Raw genomic sequence first — 27,404 nt, 5'->3', positions numbered from 1 at the left:
CGTCCTGTTTAAAAAAAAATTTAAATTATAAAAGTTAAAGATGCTAACAATCTCCCACCCCCCCTCCCCCCCGAACCAGAAATTGTGTAGTCACCAATGGGTGTGCTTTAAAACGTCATGCACCTTGGGTGGAGGTGACTCACAAATCAAACCTCCAATATGTTGGAAATTTTCAAATTCCATCTTTAAATTGGTTATTTACAGGGTCATGAAATTAGTTATATAAATGGATAAACAGGAAGTCATCAGTTATGTGGGTGTGGCCCAGAAAACACATCAACAGCTGCAGGTGTGGCCCATATTGGAAAAGAGGTTGAGAACCACTGCTCGAAGCTATCCTGCCAACCCCATAAATAAATAATGTATATATATATATATTTTTTTTTTTTTGACCTCAATATCCACACCCAGAAATCAATCTTCTGACACCAAAAACATCCTTTGTGGTGAGGCCAGCTGTAGTGGCTAAAAAAATTAATATATAGATCTACTATTAACCATCATGACCAAGGTTCTATGTAAAGTACAGCACAAGAAGTAAATGTCACATCAGTGAAACCACTCCATTCATTAGTTACAAAGGAGCACCTCATAAACTAAATTGTATATAGATGAGCATGGGATATGATGCATTCGTTTTTGACATCAATAACGGATGATGTTTTAAAAAAAGGCACTTTGCGGTATTTGTGAAATACGAAACAATTGTTTCAAGGACAAATAAGAAAAATCAATATTGTTGCTTTAGCAAAAAATAAAATTACTCTCCTATTTCAAAGAGTTGTCAGTGAGGAAGTCAATAATGGGAATGCAGTAAAAGCTTGTTTTGCCTGACTCGAGATTGTATTGAAAGGTATAGGGTCATTACGATTAAACCTAAGCCTGGTGCTGGCTTAGTGATTAGGGTGGCGGCTTGGGATCCGAGGGTCCTGAGTTCAAGCCCCGTTGGCTGCTGAATTAAATACACCAGGAGGTTGACTCAGCCTGTCATCCTTCCGAGGTTGGCAAAATGAGCACCAGTGTAGTGTATTGGTAAGGGGGACACTGCATCAGCGGCATAGCCGTGTCCCTACAAATGATGCAACCAGCAGCCACAGGCTGCACTCGATAGAGAGAACTATTAAACCAATGAAAATATTTTTTCTCACACATGATAAATATTGTATATCCCAGGAAACCACACTGTATTTTCATGAAAGGGGTAAATAAACCACAAGCATTTAACATGTCTACTTGGAAACAAGGAAGGGAGGAGGGAGTGGGGGGTGTCAGGGAGGTGAATAATAGGAGCCAAAGGCAACTGAAAAGCATGATCTTTGTCCATACTCTGTGCAAACAAAGCGAAATGAAAAGACACACAGACATACATACTGATTTTGATGTACCATACTCTGTTATAGAGCATTGATGCTGTTGAAGCAATTTCTTGGCAAGGGTTACACTGGGTTGTTTTATCATTACCTTCCCAGTTGTAGTTTGTAATTTATTCGGGTGCCGTCAATAACTCACAGACTCTTCGTGAAGGACATTGAAGGATTGCTAACATACGCCAACTAATGCCAGAAGATGGAATGCCCAGTTTAACGTTCATTCGAGGAATGACACACAAATTGTTGAATCAACCTGCCTGTGAAACACTGGGATGACAGTTTACAACTTTATCAAGAATCAAACCCAGGATAGACAGCTTTGAGGTGTGTGTGTGTGTGTGTGTGTGTGTGTGTGTGTGTGTGTGTGTGTGTGTGTGTGTGTGTGTGTGTGTGTGTGTGTGTGTGTGTACCCATAAGTCTTCCTGCCAGCCAGAGAGCGGGGGATAGCGGTCAGGGAGTGGGACACACACACACACACACACACACACACACACACACACACACACACACACACACAGCAATCTGGATCAGTTGCATACTGTGAAATACATCGAACAGCCCACTGCCTAAAGCAGTGTCAACTGCAACATCAGTCACCCTACATAGGCTCTTGGCACGATCGTCAACCTACTTCTTCCCCAATCATTCCACAGGACATGTTTCTGGCTCCCTGGCCATCATCAATCCCAAATGGATATAAAGTGAGCTGACCTGCCATCCCATGAAGGAGTACAAAAGGTGCTAGTGGTTATATATGTAGACACGTGGTACAAGATAGAGTGCAAGAGGTGCAAGTTTCTATTGGCCAGAGGAAGCCCACTGGAAAACAGGTGAAACTTTGCATGAGACCAGATCTGCTCATTGCTTGTTTATTACTAGACCAGCAGGGTGTATCAAATTATTATTATTTTTTGATGCCCCTGTTTTTTTCTCTAAAATACTAGTATACACAATTTCAAAACAAACCAGGGCCACAAGTGTTCTCGACTCTTCAGTCGAAGTACTCAGCATCATCCCATTCTGGCCCTTTAACCTCGATACGGCCCGCTGAGGTGGGTCAGTAGAGACACTTACGTGCCACCTCCCCCCTCCCCCCATCCAGTGAGACCACAAAACACAATAACAAAACTTCCAATCCCAGAATCCACTGCACTGGAAACGTGTTCGAGCAACAAACCAACTAACTAGCCTCATGATATACACTGCTCAAAACATAGCAACAACCATACACAAAACAAACAACAAAAAAACAACCACACCACACACATCTCCAACAGAAAAAAAAAAATCTTCCATGCTTAGTCACCACTCCTGTTAGGCAGAAGGAACCACCAAACAACGAGCCTCGCAACAAACAACACTCAAAACAAAACAACCATACCACACACAAAAAACAACCGCACCACAAGTACATCGTTATACATCTCTCATGATCAGTCATGTTCGAGAAGAAGGAGCCAAACAACTAACCTCACCAATCGTCCTGCCTCCATGAAATTCCTACAAAATACCGAGTGAGCCTTTCACCATGACCTGAGCCACTTTCTCACGCATCTTTCCTGCCGTCCCACACACTCCAAGTCAAGCCAACAATGTGCGTAAATATGTATGTTTGTATGTATGGATGTCTGTACATGTAGGTGTGCATATATATATATATATATATATATATATATATATATATATATATTGTTGCGGGCCGGGGGTCGGTGGCGAGAATGACCACTAGGTGGGGGAGGTTACGTCGCCTCCCACCAGACTCCCCAGAATTTTAGGCCGTCGCTCCAGATAATTCCCAAAGCCGGCGGGTCACTGAACCAACCGTGGACGCCAATATCTCAACCGCGAAGCGTAGGGTCTTTTTGTCTCGAACCAATTTACCTAATTAACTTCGCGATTTCGACTACCGGGGAACCACACCCTCGGCACGTATTGCTTGAACCGGGTCACTCTACCAGCTGCGGTAGAGTTCCAACTCCCGACTAGCAACTCCGGTTCGGGTGCAGTTGAGCGGGAACTGCCAAAGCCGTGCCGGCAAGGATGAAGGGATTATCGGGTATAAAAACCCACCTAAACTCAGATCCAAACCATGCTGGACCAATGAAGGAAAAGCCGGAAACGAACTGAGAACATTTCTACAGTCATTTATTTACAAATAATTTACAAGAGAAAAAGGACACAAGGCAGATTTACGTGGGGATACAAGGCAGGCGAGATTTACAATGATCAAACACTTAAACAATTCTACTTGTTGGACTGACGCCACACACAGATGATAAGAAACCCAGATGTTTTATTGGACCCCCGCAGCCAGGGAGAGAGACGAGCTGGGGTTGCGATTCGGCGGGGTACCTGCACGTTAGAGGGATGGGGTGCTCCATGGTGCGGCACTTGTTCATGGTCATGCGGCTCGGTCCACGGCCGCACACGTGGAGACCATGTCTGCGAAGGAGCCCGGGTCGAGTAGAGCGGAGTCCGAGGCAGGGATCTGGGCCCAACTCTCTCTGCTCTCAGGGTTGCTTCACGAACTCCAAGCCTTTCACTTCAAGCACTGTGCGAATTCCACGACTCCCTCACGGCAATGCTCCTCGCAAGCAGCACTCCTTGCAACCCTCCGAACTCCAGCGCAACCCAACAACCAAGACGACGAACGACCCCCCCCCCCCCCCAAGAACTCTCGTCCACCGAACTCCCTCAGAATACCCAAAGAACTCCTCTTGCACAGAACTCCTCTCCACAGAACTCCTGGTGAGGACGGTGTTGGTAATTTTATGAACCTCCCTCAGCGGGGAGGAGCCTTGTTGAAGCTGACGTCACTGTTCGCCCTGATTGGGCAGGGCTTCCATTGGTCTGCCCTTTCTGGGCAGGATTTTCGGCCATACCGGGAAGCCCGCCAACTCCACACATGCGGACTCGCCCAAAAAGGTACTTCACAAAAAAATTTCCTCAAAACACGAGGCTCCAGAGACGCAGGTGGACAGTGGATGGTGATGGGGGATGGGATGGTTGTTGGATGTTCGTTGGAGGGTTCGTTGTATGGTTGTTAGATGTAAAGATTTAATAACCTTCCTAAAAGGACATCGCAACGCACACCTTTGATTCTTCCACTAGACAAAAGGAAGGGACCTGTCTCACATTTACTTAACGGAATAACTGACTCTTGGGACATCTGTATGTTTGAATGCATCTGGCTTCTAGATCCACAACAATATATATATATATATATATATATATATATATATATATATATATATATACATATATATATATATACATACATATATATATATATACATACATATATATATATATATATACATACATATATATATATACATACATATATATATATACATACATATATATATACATACATATATATATATATATATACATATATATATATATATATACATATATATATATATATATACATATATATATATATACATATATACATATATATATATATACATATATATATATATACATATATATATATACACATATATATATATACATATATATATATACACATATATATATACATATATATATACATATATATATACATATATATATATATATATATATATATATATATATATATATATATATATATGTGGATATACACAAGAAAAAAAAAAACATGAAAAAAATTGGAAAACCATTGAGGGATGAAATCTCAAAAAAACAACAACCAAACAAAGTCGGAATGACAACACAATACGACACCACAATCCTCTGATGGATTACCATCACGACATATTTTGACATATATATTTTTGTTGTGGAATTGTGATGGACCAACGTCAAATGATATCAATGTTTCGTCGAGTCCACATTTACATTTGATTTCTTTTCCTAATAAAGTGATTAATGATATATATGGTTTTAAATTTTAGGTTGCGTGCACTAGCCCAGAGACAAAGTAACTTCCTCGCATTGGAATTACCATCAAAGCTTCAGCAGTTATTGAGGTAGGTTGGGCTACAGTTTTACATTGTTTTTGCAGAGGTAGAGGCAGAAGAAGAAGTACAACTTGGTGATTTAGTGATCTACCGATGTGGTACTTTAGCGATGTATTCTGGCATCTTTTTAAGTCTTGTTAATTCAGAAAACGCTCAAGAATAAAAGGTATGGTTTTTAAATGCTGAAGACTTCACTATATAGCAGTTTTTAAGCCATTTTATAAGTTGATATCATTGTGCACACATTTGAATGGGCGGCCATTTTTTTCCAGCATCATCCGTCCATATGGAGTACTACCGTACTCCATGATAGTTCACCATCCCACCCTATTCCATCTCCAGGCACTGCACGACATCATCGCCGGGAGCCAAAGGTATCCGCAATGACGCGCTGAAAGGGCGTACTCAGTTTTCATTCCGTTTGTTTTTCTTTTTATTTGTTTGTCCGGGCGATATCTCAGCCATCCTTTGAGCTAGGAAGTTGAAATTTGGACACAACCGTGAACAAGTGCTTTGGCAAAAAAAAGTATCTCATTTTTTAAATTAATCAATTAATTGATAAATTACTTAATTATTATCGATTTATTTAGGACTTATTTATTTTTTCTCATCTGGGCAATATCTCAAGCACCTTTTGAGCTCGGAAGCTGATATTTGGACATGACAGTGACCAAATGATTTTGCTATAAAAGGTATTTTTTTATTGATTGAGCAATTAATCAATTTATTTTTCAATTAATTACTGAATTTTCAAAAAGTTACAGATTCAGTGGTGGTTTTGGGATGACATCAGCCAATTAATTATGAAATTAAATATTTTACGATTGTTATTTATTTATTTCAATTAAGCAATTAATCAATAAATTTTTGTACTCCGCTCCCTCCCAATTCCGTCTCCATGTGCTGCACAGCGACATCGCGGAACACCGAAGCTGCCCCAGAAATGTCACATGCTGGAAGATACAGTATGTTATTCTATATTTATGTGCCGTGGGAGTGGTGTCCTGTATTTTGAATGTACAAGGAAATCAGAAACAGGTGGAGGCCATTCAGCCCATCATGCCTGTGTGTCATCAACACCACACTAATTTATCAACACAAGATCCAGAGAAGAAAATACAAATTTTTTTACTTTTTTAACTGTGTTTTTGTTGGGGGGGGTTGTAGTTTTTGTCTATTTTTTTTCTCCTCAGGGGAGGGGACATGGGCTTGGTTGAAAAACCACACGACATCAACCACACAACACCCCTTGATGAGACCCCCACCAACAGCACTCCTTACACATGCACACAATCACCCATCAATGCCCAAGTGACTTTAAAGTCTTGTCAACATCCCTATACCCCTCTATCTCCATAACTTCTAGGTACCTATCTAATTCCAATTTAAACTTATCCACTGTTTCTGTGCCACTACCTGTCCAGGGAGACCTTTTTGTGATAACCCAGAGGAATGTGCAAAAAAAAGTCGAGGAATGCAGCTCTACTTTTTTGGGGGGGTTTGATTATTATTCCTGTTTATTAATTTTTTTCTTTTTTTAATATCATTTAATAAACCAGAATTTTTCCTGTTTATTAAATGGTACACAGGTGTGTATGTATGTATGTATGTATATATATATATATATATATATATATATATATATATATATATATATATATATATATATATATATAGACACACATACATATGGCACCTGTCAAGGAGTGGGATATATTAGGCAGCAAGTGAACAGTCAGTTCTTGAAGTTGATGTGTTGGATGCATGAGAAATGGGCAGGAGTCTTAAAGACCTGAGCGACTTTGACTAGGGCCAAATTGTTATGGCCAGACGACTGGATCAGAGCATCTCTGAAACGGCAAGGCTTGTGGGGTGCTCCCAGTTAGCAGTAGCGAGTACCCACCGACAGTGGTCCGAAGAGGGACAAAGCACACACCGGCGACATGGTGTTGGGCGCCCAAGGCTCATCGATGTGCTAGGGCAACGAAGGCTATCCCGTCTCGTCTGAACTGACAGAAGGTCTACTGTGGCACAGGTCACAGAAAATTTTAATGATGGTCACGGGAGGAATGCGTCACAATCCACGGTGCATCGCACCTGCTGCGTATGAGGCTGTGTCGCCGCAGACCGGTCAGAGTGCCCATGATGACCCCCTGTCCACCATCGAAAGCGCCTACAATGGGCATGCGAGTGTCAGAACTGGACCTTGGAGCAGTGGAAGAAGGTCACCTGGTCCGATGAGTTCTGTTTTCTTTTAGATCACGTGGATGGCCATGTTCGTGTGCACCGTTTTCCTGGGGAAATGATGGCACCAGGATGCACTGTGGGAAGACGACAAGCCGGTGGAGGGAGTGTGATGCTCTGGGCAATGTTCTGCTGGGAAACCCTGGGTCCAGCCATTCATGCGGACATCAATTTGACACGTGTCACCTACCTAAACATCGTTGCAGACCAAGTACACCCCTTCATGGTAATGGTATTCCCTGGTGGCAGTGGCCTCTTTCAGCAGGATAATGTGCTCTGCCACACTGCACACATTGTTTGGGAATGGTTTGAGGAACATGATGAAGTGTTCACGGTGTTAAAGCTAATGTTTTGGTGCCAGATACCACAGGACATCTTCAGGGTCTTGTAGAGTCTATACCTCGGTGGACTGTTTTTGGCAGCACACGGAGGACCAACAGCATACTCGGCAGGTTGTCAAAAAGTTTTGGCTCATCGGTGTATATATATATATATATATATATATATATATATATATATATATATATATATATATATATATATATATATATATATATATATATATATATATATAATATCAGACGTTTCGACCAAGCACCAGATGAAAAACACTCAGTGGTGAAAATGTCAGACCTGAGCCTTGCCTTCCTGGGTTCATTGGTAGCACTTTTGTTCTTGAATATGAATCGTCCCAACTACAACCAGTTATTGTGCATGTGTGCAACATGTTTCTTTCCAAGCAAACTGATTCAGCAGCACACACTCTCAAAAAGCAAAATTATTCCAATGTGGCACAAAATACCAAATACAGTAATGTGTCAAAAATTGCAAAAGTTTCCTTCACGGCAATGTATTTATTTCAACTGGGATTGTAAATCAGCATGGTTATCAAGCATCCAGTACCACCTACCATTCTTTTTGTAAAATATGATCTCCAATTTCAATTCTTCCTTCTCGCTCAATGATCGCTCCACCTGGCGCATGAGGTTTGGGGTCGTCTCAGGCCCATAAAGGAATGAGCAAGCACAGTCTCGCTGCATCACCTCGGTGCGTCCGTAGCCCGTCAGTTCACAGAAACCGTCGGAGCAGTAGACGATCGGGTAGGTCTTGGGTACTTGGGCATTGCCCAGCACAAAGTTGCTGTCTGAGTTTGAGAGAAACAAAAAAGAAAATGGGGTGTTAGAACAAGAAACTTTTGCAGAAAATTAAAGTTAAAATGGAATGACAGGATAACCTAGAGGAATGTGCATTCACCTTTGATCTGTCTGTCTAGCCTGGGTTCAAATCTCGACTCAGCTATAAACTCTCGTCCTGGTGTTTCACAGGTAAGGCGAGGTATCAATGTGTGTCATCCCTTTGATGGACTTTAAACTGGGCATCTAATCTGCCAACATTAGTTTGTGAATGTTAGAGATCCCACGTTGTCATTCAGGAAGAGGAGATGAGCTATGGCCAGCACCAGCAACAAATTCCAAATTCCTACCCTGACCAGTGAAACTGGGAAGGCAAACCACTCACCTTAACTTTTGGTAAAAAAAATAATTATTTGGCATCACTGATGCTCAGTAAAGATTATGGAACATTGATGATGATGACCGATGATGAGTATTAAAACAATCGGCACAAAATTACTGGAAAAAAAAATGCAGTGTTCATGCAAGAAAGGGGGTCTTGATAAGAAAATGGCATTATTAACATCAGTGATGGTGAGTAAGCACAATAATTCGAGTGTTAAACGTGGTGTTGGTACATTAGCTGTGATCGGAGAGAGAAAGATAGATACAATGAGAGCAATGAGAGCAACAATAAATTCAGTGTTGGTCAGAAAAAAACACTGTGTAAGTGCAAAAGTGGAGTGGTATTACACCGGTAATGCGTTGTTCGCATGATAAATGTAGATTTGCATTTGCCTGACAAATATCCAATATCACGACAAATAAAGGTGGTGGTAACATGAGAAATGTGGTTTGGAGATCCGTTCAAACAGTTCTGTTACTGAGATGCTCACAATCGTCCAAAAACTTATAACAAAGCATATGTATCTATAAGTAACAAAAGTATTTATATATTTTCTACATAATTACTCAAACTACTCTGACTGATACTATGACTGCTCCTTTAATGACCACAATTATTCTAAGCTTCTTCTGGGGTCAGCAGAATTTGACCTAAGATTTTCTAAGGTTTTTGACCTAAGACTTTCACAAATCAGCTGGCCGGGCCTGGCATTTGATTGAAGGTGGCCGGAATTTGTAATTTATTCAGGGTGCCGGCGATAACTCGTCTCATCTTCATGAAAGACATCGTGGGATCTTTAACGTTGGCTAACGACCAATGCCGGTAGAAGGGTCCTCAGGCTTAACGTCCCTCTGAGTGACGGCACATCCATTGATGCCTCGCCCTGCCTGTGAAACACCATGGTGGCAGTTTATCGCTGGGTCAGAATTCCAACCCAGGCTAGTGGAGAGTCCACAGATCTCTCAACTACCCTGCCAACCCTTATACAGTATACAGTATCCTAATTGTATATCGAAAAATGAACATAACCTGAGCATGTCATGGATTATTCCGAGGTTCAGATCGGTAGCGTTTTTCAATGCCCCTCATACATTCCATCATGTGTGACGTCAACAACGTTAATTTCATTTCAAAAAAAGGTCCCATCGAGAATCGATTTTAGAATTGTGCAGAATGATGTGATCACCGCAAGACAGAAGAGCAACACAGGAAGAAAGTAGAAATCCTTTGTAATAAAAAAGCCATGGGAATTCAAACAAAAGCAAATAACTCATTTGGAAAGTGAAAATAAGTGATCAAACTGAAAACGATGATGCATCGGGAAGCTTCATCTCGACATGTTTATGAAGAGGCAACCAATGGTGAAAGTCATACCCATAGCTCCGGGTGTGAAATGCTGGAGTTACAAAATTACAGGTTGCTAGAGATACATCAAGGTGTGGGAAGCAGCTCTTGTAGGTAATAAAAGAGTCAAGAAGCAGTCATTAGCTCAGATTTAAAGGGTTTTGGCAGAGCAGGAACAATGGAAAAAAAATCTAATCTAAATTCACAGGTTGGTGGCACTGCACAACCATCACCTCAACTTGATGTCACGACCATGAACAGAGTGCACGGATTAAGCTACAACACTTCAAGCAAGTGCATAAACAGGCAAATAAATTGGTAAACCAGAAACATTTGCCATTTCACCCAAATATGCCCTGTGATGGAAGCAGTTTGCATGTCAGTTATTGATCGTTAAACACATCGTTTCATCAAAATATCACTGTGTGAGATCTGCACCCATCGACTGTGTGAGATCTGCATCCAAGCGATGGATGCCAATAAAACCACAATTCAATGCCAAAACTTCAAGGCCTACACTGGCACCTGTGGGGATAGCACAAGCCTTGCATATCATAATATGATATGGCCTTTGTGTCTTGCTGGCACTCTGCGGGTCAAATTAGCTCAGAGCGAGAGGTACAAATTTCATGGTTTCATGCATTTGAACTATCATCACAAAAAAAAAAAAATAATTAAAATTAGCAAGCTTTTGGGATGCTGTGAAAAGTTTAAAATAACTTGGTATGTGTTTGATCAAAATGTGAACATCTGAATAATTTACACAGAAATCAATGAGTCAATACGTTAAGCTCATATCGTATTATAAATCATGAACATCATGATGATTAATTATTGGAGCTAAAGTGTGACCGAGATGTAAATCATAATGTCACCTAATTATCGATGCGTGACCGAGTCGATAAGAGATTGACACCAAAATTCCATTTCTGAATCCGATTGTCAAAATTTAAAGATTATGGAAAAGCTAAACTTCACGCATTTGCTTTCTCTCAAAGATTGTCGCATCAGTTAAAAAGGGACATCAAATGATTTTGGAATACAATAAAACAATACTTGGAACACATTCTCTATGATATCCAAAAAGAGTGAAGTCGATGGCATTCCATCACAAATCTCCATGCTTCCCACCTAAAGCAAAGTGGAAAGATGGCAAAAAGTTATACCAGGAACTTCTGAGGGACGGCACGCCCGTGACCCAGTATCAAAGTTTGAGTTAAAAACAAAATTCCCCATTTTGACCCCTCTGACCCAAAGTCCCCATGCCCTGGGGCATGAACCAGGGGTCAAATCAAAAAAAATTGTTACATATTTCATGCGTCCCTCAATGTTGAATTGCATATACACAGTTTCATTTTAAAAAAAAGTATTTTAAAATATGCCCATAATTGCATTTTTGGGGATTTCACCTTTTTACCCCACCTGACGATGGGGGGGGGGGGGATACTGCTCTTGCACCTTCTTACCATGTGGTGATCATAACTACCAAGTTTTATGAATTTCTGCACATCCTTTTAGGAGGAGATACAGACAAATGGAACTGATTAAAATATGCTCTCCCCCCCACCCCCCGTTTTTTTTTTCAAAAAGCGTGGGAATAATTACCAAATGCTTTGTGTCGACTCAACCTCGAAGTTAACTTTCCTGGCTTTGAATCTCAACCCAGCTATAAACTGCCATTCTGGTTTTCTGCAGACAGAGGCAAGGCATTAATGTGCTCACCATCTCTCAGATGGACGTTAGACTGGAGGACCCCTCTGCCAGCATCTCTCATTGGCAGACGTTAAAGATCCCGTGCTGTCTTTCACGAAGGGTAAGTAAGTAAGTTATCACCAGCACCATGAACGAATTCCTAATTTCTGCCTCTTTCAGTTGAACACCAATCCTGAACAGCCAGTTCGTGAAAGACTGAACCTATAAAACGTTCCCCAGCTGACCCCATAAGGTCAGAGTAATTGGGGTGGCGGTGGCAGCACTTTGTTGCGGCGGCGGCGGTGGCCTCAGCGATGTAATGGTTAGTGCGTCCGTTCTGACTCTGGTAGGTCGGCGGTTCAACCCCAGCCAAGACATGTGAGACTTTTTTTTTTAAACGAGAATGTGCTCCTTCCTTGCTTGACGCATTAAAAGGATAGATTAAAAAGACAGAGCAGAGACAAACAATGCTGGGAAGGCAAAGACAAACCACCCATTATAACCCTAACCAAGAAACTTCTTGGGCAGCACCAACGCTCTGTGCAGAGCTGTACGTGACATAAAAAATCAAAAAAGTAGTAGTATCTAATGCCCAACTGTGTCTGCGGACGTCCTCCTGCAGTTGGGTTATTTCTTATTAGGAGGTTGGTGGCAGGATTTGCACTCCGGCCACCGTAAAACCCTTCATTCCGCAAAACATTCCAAAAGCATTGAAATAAAAAATCTGGAAACCCACTCCGTGGGAGTACCTCCTGTGCAGCTTCCCTTCGCAGGGCAGCTCACCGGATGATGTGATTGGGGCAAAGCCTTCGGGACCCCCAATCTTTGATGATATGACGAAAACCACGGGGTAACATCCCTGGGTCAGATTGTGGGAGAGTGTGTCGGAGTGGTGCTGAGGTGTCGTCCACCAGACGGCAGTCTCCTTGGGTTAACCTGAGGCGGTCCCTTTGGGTGGGTGCCTGGAATGTCCTATTCCTAAGAGAGAATAATCACCTGTCTCTGTTATCATGTGAGCTCAAGCGTTTGGCCATCGGTATTGCAGCACTCTCAGAGGTTCAGAGACCGGATTAAGGCGAGATCATGGCGGGTGGTTACACCTACGATTGTACTAGTCGCTCTGATGGTTACCATGTCCGAGGAATTGCTGTAGCTGTGTCCAATAAGCTGACCCCAATGATAATTGAGGTGACACCGGTCAACGAGCGTATTATGAGACGAAGGATTTGTCACTCCATGGGTGTCATTTCCCTGGTCTCTGTATATGCTCCGACTGAGGTGAGTGATCTCACCGTGAAGGACGCATTCTATGCCACGCTCGAGTCTGTGATTGATCAGTGCCCCAGGCGAGACATACTTATACTCTTGGGGGATTTCAATGCATCGACTGGAACTGATCGGGATGGTTATGAGACGTGTGTGTCGGTCCCCATGGGTCAGGAACTATGAACCAGAATAGCACTAAGTTCCTTGACTTTGCAAGAAGCCATGGACTTGGGGTGGCTGGTTCACAGTTTCAGCGCCCACAAGCTCATCGCTGGACTTGGTATTCCAACGCTGGCAGTGTGGCAAAGGAGAATGACCAAGTGCTCGTTGATGGTCACTGGAGGATGATCCAGAACTGCAGGGTATACCAGAAAGCTCAGTTCCTCAATAGTGACCACCGGCTTGTTGTAGCAACTCTGAAGTTGCACCTTAAATCCAGGAGAATGGTACCATCCCAGCCTAGGCTGGATGTTGGCAAGCTCAAGGATGAGAGGGTAGCTGAGAGGCTTCCAAACAGACTGAGTGGAGATTTGGGGGGTCTGGGTGCTTTGGGAGATCCTGAAGAGTTGTGGAGTGCCTTCAAGACCACCATCCTTGATGTTGCCGGAAGATGTCTATGAACTCACCGGAGGAGAAAGAACAATTTTGTCTCTCAAGGGAAACTGAATACCATTGCCCAGAGTCACAGCACCAGCAGAGCTGAGCTGTTCAGGGAGCTGAGGCGTAAAACGGCACATGCACCAAGGGTGGACAAGGAGGCCAATGTGCGAGGAATCTGTGAGGGGGTTGAGCATCACCTGTGATCAAGTGATTCTCCTACTGCTTACAGGGGAATTCGCACATTGTGTTCCGCCAAGCCCGTCCCTCCGTGTACTGCAGTTCGAGCAGAGGGTGGAAGGCTCTTGACAGAGGAGTCCGAAGTGAAGGCCCGCTGGGTCGGTTACTTTGAGCGGTTGTAGCAGGCTGATCCACCAGCTGTCGAGTTGGACGTCAGGGGTGTTACAATCCCTATTGCTCACCCTCCAATCAACTGTGGTCCACCTTCGTTTGTGGAAACAGGTTGCAGTGAACTGGTTGAAATGGGGAAAAGCTCCAGGGATCTGTGGCATCCATGCTGAACTTCTCAAGGCTGGTGGAAATGCTGCACTCGTGTCGTTGCATGCAATTCTGTGCTCTGCCTGCAACACAGGCATCATCCCAACTGACTGGAAGAGGGGCCTTGTTGTCCCTCTCTGGAAAGGGAAGGGTGATTGCCAAGACTGCAACAACTACCGGCAGGTGACGCTGCTCTCAGTGCCGGGCAAGGTCTTTACTCAGAAAATTATTGAGAGGGTTCGTCACCATCTGCTTGAGCACCAGCATCCAGAGCAGTCAGGCTTTACACCAAAGATGTCAATGATTGGCCATATCCTTGCTCTTTGGGTGCTCACTGAACACAGACAAGAGTTTTGGCAGGGGCTGCTTGCAGCCAATGTTGATCTCTGTGAAGCGTTCGATTCATTGAATCAGGATGCCTTCTGGAGGATTCTTGGTCTTTGTGGGGTGCCACCAAAACCGATCGATCTGATGTCTGAAGTACACTCTGGTACTGAGAGTGCTGTGAGATGTGGTGGTACCATCTCTGATTTATTTCCATTTGTTACTGAAGTTCATCAGGGGTGTGTATGTGGCCCCCACACTTGTCAGCACTTGTATGGACTGGATTCTGGGGAGGATATTGGAGATATCAAGCTGCAGTGCATCGTTTGGGAATGTCAACATCTCTGACCTTGATTTCGCAGATGATGCAGTCATCTTTGCAGACTCCAGATATCCTATCGGGGGCCCGAGAGATGCTGAATGAGGAGTCGGAGCCACTAGGATTACGGGTTTCCTGGTTCAAAACAACGATCCAGGCTTTCAATGACATCTTGGATGCTGCTATCCTGTCTGTACCTGTTTGTGGTGAGGATGTTGAGGTCACCGAGGGATTCAATTACCTTGGCAGTGACAATCATGTCTCTGCTGGCTGTGAGCCAGAGGTCAACAGACATCTGGGTCGGACCAGGGGAGTCATGGATTCACTGGATCATGGGGACTGGGCGCTGCGGGTACCTGTGGGGGATGACGAAAGTCCGAGTCTTCAGGTCCTTGGTGCTTCCAGTCTTGCTCTCTGGATGAGAGACTTGACTTTGACCAGGGATCTGAGATGGAGACTTAATTCCTTTGGTACCAGGTCTCTTCGGAGAATCCTTGGCTACCGCTGGTCGGACTTTGTGTCCAATGAGCAGTTGCTGAGAGAGACTCAAATGAGATTTGTTACCTGCATAGTCTGTGAGCGTCAGCTGCGGCTGTATGGACATGTGGCTCGTTTTCTTGATGCTGATCCTGCTCACCAGATTTTCTCAGTGAGGGAGCCTCATGAGTGGACGAGGCCAATTGGCTGACCATGTGCCTCGTGGTTGCAGCAGGTTGATCAGCATCTCAAGGAGATGGGGAGGGGCCAGGCATCTGCCTGGGTGATGGCCAGATGGAGGCCCTTGGAGTACCGGCAAAAAGTGGACGCGACAACGCGTGCTCTGGTGCATGCTCCCATACCTGTCGTGAGTAGTAGCAGTCGTAGTAGTATGTGTTAAATAAAGCAGCCCTGGTGTTAATACATAATAATAAACAAGAAAAAGAGCAATTGGAGATTGCAGACCATCTCCAAGACTTGTTTTGTGTGGTGTTTGTGTCGTTTTACATCGTGTATTTTGTGTGGTGTTTGTGTACTGGTGTTTTATGTAATTAATAAGATAAAGAACTGGAACTGCCACTTTATAACTGCTGGCAGTAATGACCAGGTACCAAGACGTCCCGCTTTGATACAACCCCACTTTGATCGGACAACTGACCCTGACCAATGACGTTTATTATTATTCAATTGAAATCAGAATAGGATTGAAATAAATTCAATTCAAATCAAATGGAAGACCATGTCGGTACAATCCTGCATTGGAGTCACCAAAAGGAACACAAACAAACAAAAAGTAAAGACAAAGTCACCAGGAGGAACCTGGATAGGATTCACATTTCAGCTGCTACTCCTCTACCCTCAAACCCATCCAGGCCCAGCCAAGTGAGCCTTATTCAAAACAAACAAACAAAAAAATATCAAAAATAACCCAGATCAAAAAATTAAATAATTCTGGTTACCAGACCATGCATCCGATCAGGTTGAAATTTAAAACATATATTCCCCATCACTACGAGATCATAATTGTGAAGTTTTCACGTCGATTGATTCACCGGTTCAAGAGAAATAGTTTTAAGATTTTTGCTCAATCCAATATGGCTGCCAGACCATATGACATCAATGACTCATGAATACACTAGTATCCCCATGGGTTGCGGAACATTTGTGTGACATTTCCCCTCGATCTGTCCAGGCGTTCTGGAGAAGATTTTTTTTTATAGGTTTTCGGATAAATCCAATATGGCTGCCAAACCATGTGACCTCTGGCATCATGTATGAGAACCTTTTCTTCCTCATGGATAGATGGTCATACATGTAAAATTTTGCCTCGATCTGTTCAGCCAAATCAGAGAAGATTTTTTAATGTGTTTTTGAAAAAAAACAACATGGCTACCGAATCACGTGACCGATGATGCCATCAAATTTTTTTTCTGTGGACCTTCCCTAGATGACCCTCAAATTTTCATACTGATGAGATGTAGTGTTCTACATATGCAATTATGATGTCATAATGAAGGCACCTATGATGTCATAAAAATCACTCATTCCCCATAAGGAGTACTTGCCATGGGCCAAGTTTCAATTTTTCCCTGAGCGTGGTTACAGAAAAGATAGAGGTCAAAATTTTTTCACATTTTTCCAACATGTTTACCACACCACGTGACCTATGACGTCCTGATTATCATTTTAAAATTCTACATGAGTCGTCGCCCCGGTGGTGAAAACTTTTTCTCAATCCGATAAGTGGTTGTGGAGAAAAACACGAAAGTTCTGTTGCTGACAAACAAACAAGCAAGAAGAGGACATCGTGCAGAGCATGACACTTGCAAAATCCAGAAGAAAAAAAAATTGACCTCAAAAATAATTGGTGCTAGAATTCAATGATCAAATATGGAACTCCTCTTCAAATCTCAAGTCAATCGGATGAAAATTGAGGATTTACGAAACACCACTTTGGTTGCTGACCTTGGGCCCATGTTGACAATTTGGTCCATGTTGACCTCAAAAATAATCGGCTCGTTGAATTAATTGACATGAAATATAAATCCTCTTCAAATTTCAAGTCAATCGGATGAAAACTGAGGATTTTTGAAATCTCACCTAAATTGTTAGCCTTTAGCCTATGTTGACCTTTTGACCTCAAAAACAATAGGCTTCTTCCTTATAACAAACTCTACCATCTGGTGAAGTTTCGTGAAGATCGGTTTAAAATGGTCACCTGTAGGTGATAAACAGACAGACAGAATAACAAAATTGACTGACCAATATACTTGAAAAATCGTTGATTTTGCAAGTAACTGACTGACTGACCCAAATGCAATGCCCTCTCCTCCATGAGGGTAAATAACAGCACACCTTCATTTACACGGCTCTGAACCATGCAACGAGAAAGTCAAAGCAGCACCCTCGTAAAGCAATCGATTCACTCCGCCGTCGATGAGTCTCAACATGGCTCTGAAAGCACCCCAAGGGTTAGTTTGTGATCTGCATGGGTAAGCAACCAGGCTCTTCTGCCAGCCAGGCCTGATCCGACAAACTGTTTCAAGAACACACACATGAAGGATTGTTTTGATGGAGGGAACCACACAAACACACGTACCGCTGGTCGTCAGGGTGCACCACGACTTCCAACAGCAATAAAAACGTATTCCTGACTCACTGAGCCGATGACATACACCATCGACAAAATGGTTTGTGCACATAACATATGTAATGTCGCATCCCGTTGCCAAGTAAACCGATGTGCTATTCTTCACGTTTCCAGTGGAATCATGACTGCATGAGTGACATGGTGTCGGATGGCTGTTCATTTTAATTGCAAGATCAAGCCTTGCAATGAATCAATGCCGCGACACTTGTGTTGCGAAGAAAGATATCATTCAATATTAATAACCTTGCTGATGCAAATACTTTTGACAAAACTATGCTTCTGTGTTCCTCGTTGCGAGCGTTTCCTTGGAGATTAAGCAACGCTGTTTGAACTGATTAAACAACCTCAAATGACCTTGTCCAAACGAAACACCGATTATGGAAAGTGCTGGTTCAGTCCTGCTCTTAGAATCAAAATTACAGATCCCATAAAAGTTACATTCAAAAGGAATGGAAGGCAGATGTGAAGAATTTATAGGCAGTACATACAATATCTGGGCTCATGGAAGAGTGAGAGTAGGAAAGGATAAGATTGGGACCATACTCTGCGCAGAGTGTTGGTGCTCCTTAAGCAGTCTCCTTGGCTATTGGGCACAATCCTGGACGGTTCGCCACTCCGACACAGGATACCAGCATGCTGGCACTCATTTTACCGACCTCGGAAGGATGACAGGCCAAGTTAACCCCACCTAGTATTAATTCAACAGCTGAGTGGGATTTGAACTCAGGACCCTAGGATCCAAAGCCCACCACCCTAACCATTAAGCCAACACCAGGCATGAAGAGTGACAGTATGGAGAGTAAAATGGCAACAAACTGACAGTGGCGGCCACAGTTATACACAAGCAAGAGAAAAGGAGAGAGAGAGAGAGAGAGAGAGAGAGAGAGAGAGAGAGAGAGAGAGAGAGAGAGAGAGAGAGAGAGAGAGAGAGAGAGAGAGAGAGAGAGAGGATGGGAAGGAAAAACAACAACCAGGAAGGAAGTGTTGGGTTGAATATGGTTCATGGGGGTAGAAAAGATCAGTAATAGGTATGGGGGGAGGAGGGTAACATGAGATGGTGGTGCACCACTTGTTTAAAGCCCTGGAGGGAAGAGTGCAATTGAACATCCGACAATAATCGAGGAGGGTCAGAGAGTTAAGAGAGCAGAAGGAGGAAGACCAAAGGCGAGGTGGTAAAAAAAAATTAAAAATTTTAGCCACCTACCTGTCTGCAATGTCAAAGCAACAGACCTTTTGCTTCGGTCTCAATGTGGGAGACGACATTAATGTTGCAATCATTCAAACTGTGAGAAAATTAGATTTTTGTTGCTGGAAACAATCAAAGCAGACAGATTGATGTATGCTGATGCAGGCTGACAGACAGATTTGATGTGTGTTACAGACAGTGGTGGTTACATATGATCTTAGTGCAGCCCAACATCTGTTTAATGTCCTGCAAAGAGGTGCTGATCTACTCTCACAAACATGACCTACAATCTACACGAGGTTGTAGAACATTATTCCAGAACATGTTCAAAAACATTCTGGAATTCTGTTGGAACTCCTCGGCCTTATGAATTAACAGCGCATCGGTCTCAAAGATGACCTCTGGGAACAAGATGGCATCTCCACCGATGCAAATGGGGATTTAACCCGGAGGCCGTTATTGGAAGAACATGTGCATTTCCACTTGAATTCCCCTCAAATCTCAGGTCTTCAAATTGTGCAAGACCATCGGGTCATAACATGTGATTGGTGGAGCAACCTTCGATACTACGAAATCCAATCGATAACAATTTCAAACAGAAGGCAAGAGATGGAGTTGGCTGCTTATCCTCATTACCTGAGTCTTGTGAATGTCAGCTTAGACTCACGGTCGTGAGACTCAGGGTCTTACGATCAATAGTCTAATATATTTCAGGGTCTTACGATCTCATTCAGGGTCTTATGATCTCCCCATTTTATGCCTTTCTTGGCAATTTGTCCTGTTTCACCCCAAGTTCAGTTTACATGTATCCATTGCTTGTCGGCCCAGTATAATCCAAGTGATACAGTGAACTTTAACCTCCTAAGATATGCAAGTAGTTGTGTTCTAACAGAAAGAAAAGCGCTCGTTCAAACCATTCGGTGCTGGAGTACCAAACCTGAAAATAATTTGTTGTTCCCAGTCTTCCTAACACCTGGACACCGATTACTTTTCTCTTTCCTTTCTCGTTGACCCAAAGAGAGAATTAAATCTATGTGATTAAATATCCATCTTTCTTCACTTGATTTCCATGCCTTCGCAAACTGCCTCATCCCACACGCTACCCCCTTCCCTTACTCCCACCTTGTCCACACTTCTCCACTCCAGACGCAAATCCATGAAACCAAAACGTAATCCATGATCTGCAACAATACGCCAGATACCGGACTCGGCATCGATATCAGCCATTATATAAACTGTCATCAAGAAATCCCCTTTGCTTGCCCTGACGAAGGGTAGAAACCAGAAACGCTCAAGCCTTTGTACTCCTTTCAGGTGGAAACGTGATACCCTTTTCTACTGTTGCTACATTTTGCTGGAACTACAGCAGCTTTCTTTACAACTGCAAACAAGCTGGCTTGTGCAGAGCAAGCAAACATCTTACAACATCAGAAAGAACAGTGTGTGGGTGCAGAAAGAAGAAAAATGCTGAATTGTCCTGGAATTGTGTTAGTTTGTTTGTTTGTTTTTTTTTGTTTTTTACATCAACATCACGGGTGTCCTCTACAGGTAATGGTGTGTGTGCGCTTTCTTCATTCCATGCCTTTTAAAGCTACAGGAAAAGATTGAGGGCAGCACTATGTGAGTTCCTTTTCCCCAAAAGCGTTTCATCTTCAAAAGAAAGCCACGCAAGCATTCACGTGGCTCTTCACAACTCAATGAATTAACTCCAGGCCTGGAAGGATAGCCTCAAGGTATGAACACTCACCTTTGAGCTGTCCAGCCTGGGTTCAAATCCCAACCCACATCTAAACTGTCATCCTGGTGTTCCACAGGCTGGGTGATTTATCAACGTGTGTGCCATCTCTCGGATGGACGTTTTTAAAGGTGGATGATCTGATCTGTTGTTGGTGGTCATTAAAGATCCCACGGTGTCTTTTGCAAATAGAGGGCAAGTTATCACTGATAGCCTGAACAAATTACAAATTTTTGCCCAGCCGAACTGATCAGAGGGGAACAGCAAACCACTTAGTATAACCAAACCGCCCGGCATAACCAGAACCACCCACCATAATCAAACTTCCCAGCAAATCAAAACCACATAGCATAACCACAGCCGCCCAAAATAACCAAAACACCCAGCATCACCAAACCACCCAGCATAACCAAACCACCAAAAATAACCAACCCACCCAGCATATAGCCAAACTACTCTGCATCACCAAACCACAACCAAACTGCCCAGCATAACCAAACCGCTCATTATAGCCAAACCACTCCGCAAAACCAACCCGCCCATTATAACCAAACCACACAGCATAACCAATTCCGAAGTGATGATAATGATGATGAAGAAGAAGGTGAAGAAGAAGAATAATAAGAAGAAATTCATAGCATAATTTTGGATCATTTTTATTCCGTTCGTGCTCTCGTAATTCCTGCAATATACTGTACACTGTTTATGGAATGCATCATGATATTCTATTCACCATATGGTGATTAAATAACTCATGAAGGGTTTAACCCACTTGTATTTAAAGGAGGTTTTAAAACTTACTAAAAAAAATCTACATTTATAATATAGATTTCCCTCTCAATAATTCATGCTTCAACAGCTCGTCTCTCAACCGCCACTCACCCTTTCCCCCACTCCCCCTCAACCACCACCACCCACCCTTTCCCCCACTCCGCCTCAACCCATCCATCTCTCCATTCCTCTCAAGATTTTATCTCGTGCTTATATCTCAATCTCACAGGGTCACCACATTAATCTCTGAGCCAAAATATTCCCCAGCAACAGCTGTGAAACCCTGATCGTAAACCCAGCACTCCAAAAACATCAAATTACTAGTTTACATTTTATTTTCAGACATTCTGTGCTTCCCCAAGTCTGACTTTTCATGCTGCTGGAGCCTCATGTTATTATTGCCAATTCATAAGCACTTGACATTTGAAAATGGGACTCACTGAGGTGTGCACGACAGTAAAGCGTGCTGAGCCGAGCTTGGATTTAGGAACAAGTGATTAAATGAGGTGTTAAACGTCAATTTACAGAACTGCTTTGTACGTCCACTTGTCCACAATCACTTCTCCTTCCAGGACGACCTCGTCTAATTGCTTTGCTTTCTCTTGGAATGCGTGTTGGTGGGAGCACCACTCTACCCCCACCCTGAGAGGTTGTCACACCACCTTGATGGTATGACAGTCGAGTCCCATAATTGGGTGAGGAAGGAATTCATTCGTCTGCAATCCAAGGTGTTATATCCGATTATTACTCAAGTTAAATAATCCACTGTGCGATTGAACCAGCAATTCTCCAATGTCACATTCATTCGTCAAGATGGGAAGTTCTTCAATATAATTGCACCTCGTATTGCATTTTCTGCACATTCAATTCAAATGTAATACTTACTCCCATAAGAGACGACTGTCATGATTCTCACAAATAGTGGAGGCATCGACAATGGACGATGCAAGTGGCTTAATGATATTCAGTCGACATCCAAGCTACAAATGACCAATGATGCACTACATCTACTACCACTACTACTTTAATGCCGACTACAAACTCTCAGAAAAGGAAATAGGAAAGTTGGAAAGAGGTGAACTTGGGGAGAATTAGCAAGGGTAGAAAAGATCATGGTTTTGTATGGGGGGGGGGAGGGGGAGGATTATCTGAGATGGTGGTGAACAGCTGTCTTGAAGATGTGGGGGAAGAATGAGATTGAAGCAAAAGTGGAACGAATGAATGGAGGTTTGCAGTGATTTTGGGGGTTTCACCAGAAGTGCGTTGATGGTGGACCGTGTGCACCCTTTGGAAACCTGGGTGGGGTGTTGACAAAGCATGGAAAGAGCAGAGATTGCAAGATCAGAAAGGAGGTGTTAGAAGAAAGACAGTGAGACCACCGACCTGTCAGCGATGTGAAAATGATCTGCCCATAGACTCAGCTTCATCGGAGGAGATTCCCATAATCTTAAAGGCCTTGGTTTCCATGGCGTCAAACTGAGCAAGATGTGTGACAGGAGCAACAACCCAGAGGGGAGAGCACAACACTACCAAGCTGCAGGCCTTGTAGGTGGGTAAGAGTTTCAGTGGGCAAGAGTTCAAGTGTGCCAAGAAAGGATGTTGCATGATGAAGGATGCCCAATGAGCAACTGGCTTTGGAGGCCAATTTAGATGTGTGGTTTAACCAAGAAAGATCACAGCTGATGGTGAGGCCCAAACGTTTGAGTGAAAGAACTTTCCAAGAGGATTATTCAGAAAGTAGATGGTGGGATTGCCAGACGGTCCTTTCAGAGAGAAAGTGAGAGTGTGAGATTTGTCAGGATTGAAAGCCACATTCCAAGTGTTTGATCAGCTTGTGATCCATGTTTGAAGAGCCGGAAAAGGCTGCTGCCTGCCGGTCTGAAGACGGTGGGATGTCACGGCAAAGGGTGGAGTCATCAGCAAATAGATAAAGGGGGTTTTTGAGAGAGTCACAGAGATCATTGATGAAGATTACAAATATAACTGTGCTCATAACACTATACCTTGAGGCACTCCAACCTCGACAGGGAAAGGAGATGAAAGGATTCCTTTGAAAAGCAAACGTTGGTTTGAGAGTAGACGAAGTCAAGTGTGGAGTTGGCCTTGAATGCAATAGGCAGAAAGTTTGGAGAACAGGGAGGGGTGCCAGACTGCATCGAATGCTCGAGATAGATCCAGAGAGATGGCAACTGTTTGCAGAAGACAACGTGAGATTTTTAATGTCCACCAACTAATCCGAGTACAGTCTGAAAGGTATATGGGGTCCAAGTGATCTTCAAGGCATCTAAGGGTGGTCTTTAAAGCATTATCATCACCATGCAATTTGGCTGGGTGTTGGTACCTCTCTCACCAGCCATGGCACTTCAGCAAAGGTCTTCGGTGACTCCATGAAACTGACTCAATCTGTGAACTTTCCAACCCAGATTTCTCCCAATGGCAATTCCTCCCTTCCAGACTTGATTATGACGAACTTTCCTGCAAATATCTCCTGCTTTTACTCCACACCAAATGATTAATCTTATCATATGCTTGTGAAAAGCAACATCTCTCTGGCTATTCTCAGAGAACTGTCTCAACACCGGCGAGTCTGGCATTTCACTCAAGCAGATTCGGAGGGACTGCAAGCAGCCATCTCTCTTCAAGACTGGTCTCCCATATCTACTGCCCCTGCTGTTAACTCAGCCTGAGAATTCTTCTACAGAATCCTGCTCTCACTCATGCACACATTCATGCCATTTCGTCTTCAATTTTACTACTCTTCTTCCCACCCATGGTGCACTGAATACTGTGGTGAGGCAGTAGCTCTGAAACAACTTGCCTTCTCTTCCTGGAAGGCTAATCCAACTGAAGGCAATCTCAATGCATTCCAAAAAGTCCACAAGTGTGTGTCCACTCTCAGGAGAACCAGAAAATAACATCTGTTCAACCTCAAAAATGAACTTTCAAACTTGTCTCCCTCCTCCAATAACTTGGTGGCACATTAAGTTTGTCTCTGAAGTGTGCGCCTCCCCCCCCCTCCCCCAACAAGGTGGAGCTATTGGGAGGGGTCGACATTGGCTCAACATCTCCCCTGCCAGGGTTTAAGGGCCCTGATTCATTGTCCCCCTCCGCACTCCAACACATTTCAGGTGTTGACGACCACAGCACAGAGGCTGCAGACTGAAGCTCCAGACCACTGGAGTGGATGCCCGTAGCAGGTAAGGGCCATGAACAATCCCAATATTGGTTCACTTGTGGACCCTGTGACAAACGCTGACCCAGCCCCATAACCAGTCCACAGGATCTGCACAACTGGTGTAGTGGGAAAGACCATTTGCCTGGAAGAGTGCGGGGCATGGTGCTCACTGAGATTGCCTATCTGGTAGCATCTAGCATGCAATGACCCAGAGGTTAACCATGTTTGGCTTGGCCAACCCAGGTCAGGAGTCTGAGGTTGCCGGCGGAATGCCAATCGCCGAACCCAACAGACTCCTCTGAGAGGGCCATGCTGCACGCAGCAAGTCACAAACACTATGGATAAAATCTGAGGGAGGAGAGTAGGACCCATGTCAACAAGGTACCCCCTTCTGAGAGTGGTAATTCCACGTCATAGAAGGTCCCCACGAGCCCGGCCATACCATGCCATATAGCTCGCCTACTCTTCATGAAGGACATTGTGGGACTTTTAACGTCGACCAACACCCTTTTTATGTCATCAAAAACGATTTCTGGTGAGTTTATTGTTCATTCAAGTTGCTATAAACATGGACCGAACCATGAACTAGCCATCTTGGCAAGGATAACTCCTTACAAGAGATGATAGCGAAGATTACCAGTGACAAAAGTAGATCCTCTGTCTCTTTATCTAACACAGGAAGTTAGGGCAGGAATTCACAATTTGTTCAGGGTGCCGGCAATAGCTCGCTTCCTCTTTGTAAAGGACACTGTGGGATCTTTAAGATCCACCAACACACTTTTATGCATTCCTCCCCACCTTGCAATCCTGAAATGCTTCAGGTGCGTCTAGGGGAGGGGGTGACCCCTAACCCAAGCTGGTGCTTCTTTTGACATCTCCATGGAACATGTTACATCTATCTCCATGGCACATCTTAGAAGTTCAAATGACATTCACTATTTTATCTGGGGAGTGGGGGTGGGGGGGGGGTGTGCAACAGGCTGGTGGCACTTTCACGCATACAGTTTATATTGCTTGCGTTTCAAATCGTGGCAGATTTTTTTTTTAAACCCATTAAAATAGGAATCCAGCAAGTTATGATATAATTACACTTTAATTAATAATGCAATATGACCTCAGTCATCACCCACCACTCCCCGTGACACATTTTTTAATTTAAAGTCACCCACCGGAGCAAACAGGAGTTGGTGCAGTGGCATGGACTGACCTAAAAATGACTTATCTTTTCAATGTCACCAACATGAAAAACATGTATGAACTTCCTCTGCCTTATTTATGTTCTTCACATAACGTTTGAAGTCTGTGGAAGCGAAGCAAGATTTATTTATTTTATAACATTTATTTCCATACTTGCCAATAAAAGTACAGTGAAACAAAAATATATGAGAGTAATACTTCCGGAACTTGGTGAACTCAGAAAGATACAATCAAAACAAGTAAAAGAAGACATAAAATGTCATAACCCCCAATATTTTAGTAATTTTGCTGTGCGGAGTTAAAGAGTAAGCCCATAATTATTTACAACTAAAATGGTCACCAGTCTACCAGTCGGCCATCTTTGATCATAAAGCAAAATAAAGTGAGGGGCACGTGTATGCCATCATGTACTGTGCTTGTGCTAAGTTTGATCAAAATCGGACGATGAATGTCTGAGAAATGGTTGGGGACACCTTTAAGTAACAAAATGGCCAACAGTCAGCCATCTTGGATCTGATCTCAAAAATAAATGACATGCACATATAAGCCATCATTCATTATCTGGGTGCTATGTTTAAACAACACTGGTAAATGCATGTCTGAGGAATTGTTGAGGACGTGTTCAACATCATATTTTTTAACAAATAAAATGGCCTCCGGTCAGCCATCTGGGATCTGATCGGGAGCGGGCTGCGGCGACGGCGCAGCGGGAGCGGGCTGTGCATTGGTGCAGCATGTGTCGGCATTGGTGAAGTTGCAGCAATGGAGATTGGTCGAAATGAGGTATGGAAGTTTGGGAAATGAGGTTATTAAATGATTAAATATGTCGATTCTTCATTCTGGAGGAAGGATCATAGACAGGATTCTGTGCAGTTTTGAAGGAGCAGGAGTTAGTGACATTGAAGGGTAAACCACACTGTATCGGGTCTTGTTTGGAAGAAGTTGGTTGTGGTGCATCTTGGAGCAAATGATTTAGGGAAAGTTTTCTCAGAGATTTTGAAAAAATAGACACAGGATACTTTGTAAGAGGCTTAAAGCAAAGGGTTGTGAGGTAATGTTTTCTGGGATTC

General features: G+C 43.3%; 1 protein-coding gene across 6 annotated transcripts in view; it reads right to left on the bottom strand.

Moving 5' to 3' along the window:
- LOC147027941 (voltage-gated delayed rectifier potassium channel KCNH8-like) overlaps positions 1-27,404 on the bottom strand; it is a 603,764-nt gene that overhangs the window by 494,900 nt on the left and 81,460 nt on the right. For all 6 annotated transcript variants that reach the window (XM_085877809.1, XM_085877808.1, XM_085877806.1 and 3 more), the window contains one exon: positions 8,496-8,729. In XM_085877809.1, coding sequence (XP_085733935.1) covers positions 8,496-8,729 — 234 coding nt within the window. The remainder of the gene's footprint in view (positions 1-8,495; positions 8,730-27,404) is intronic.

This window comes from Eptatretus burgeri, chromosome 4, assembly GCF_056783735.1.
Source record: "Eptatretus burgeri isolate ZD-2024b chromosome 4, Ebu_testis_v1, whole genome shotgun sequence".
Taxonomy (NCBI): Eukaryota; Metazoa; Chordata; class Myxini; order Myxiniformes; family Myxinidae; genus Eptatretus; species Eptatretus burgeri.
Note: the sequence above shows the minus strand (reverse complement) of the source record. Positions and strands in the feature narration are given on the sequence as shown.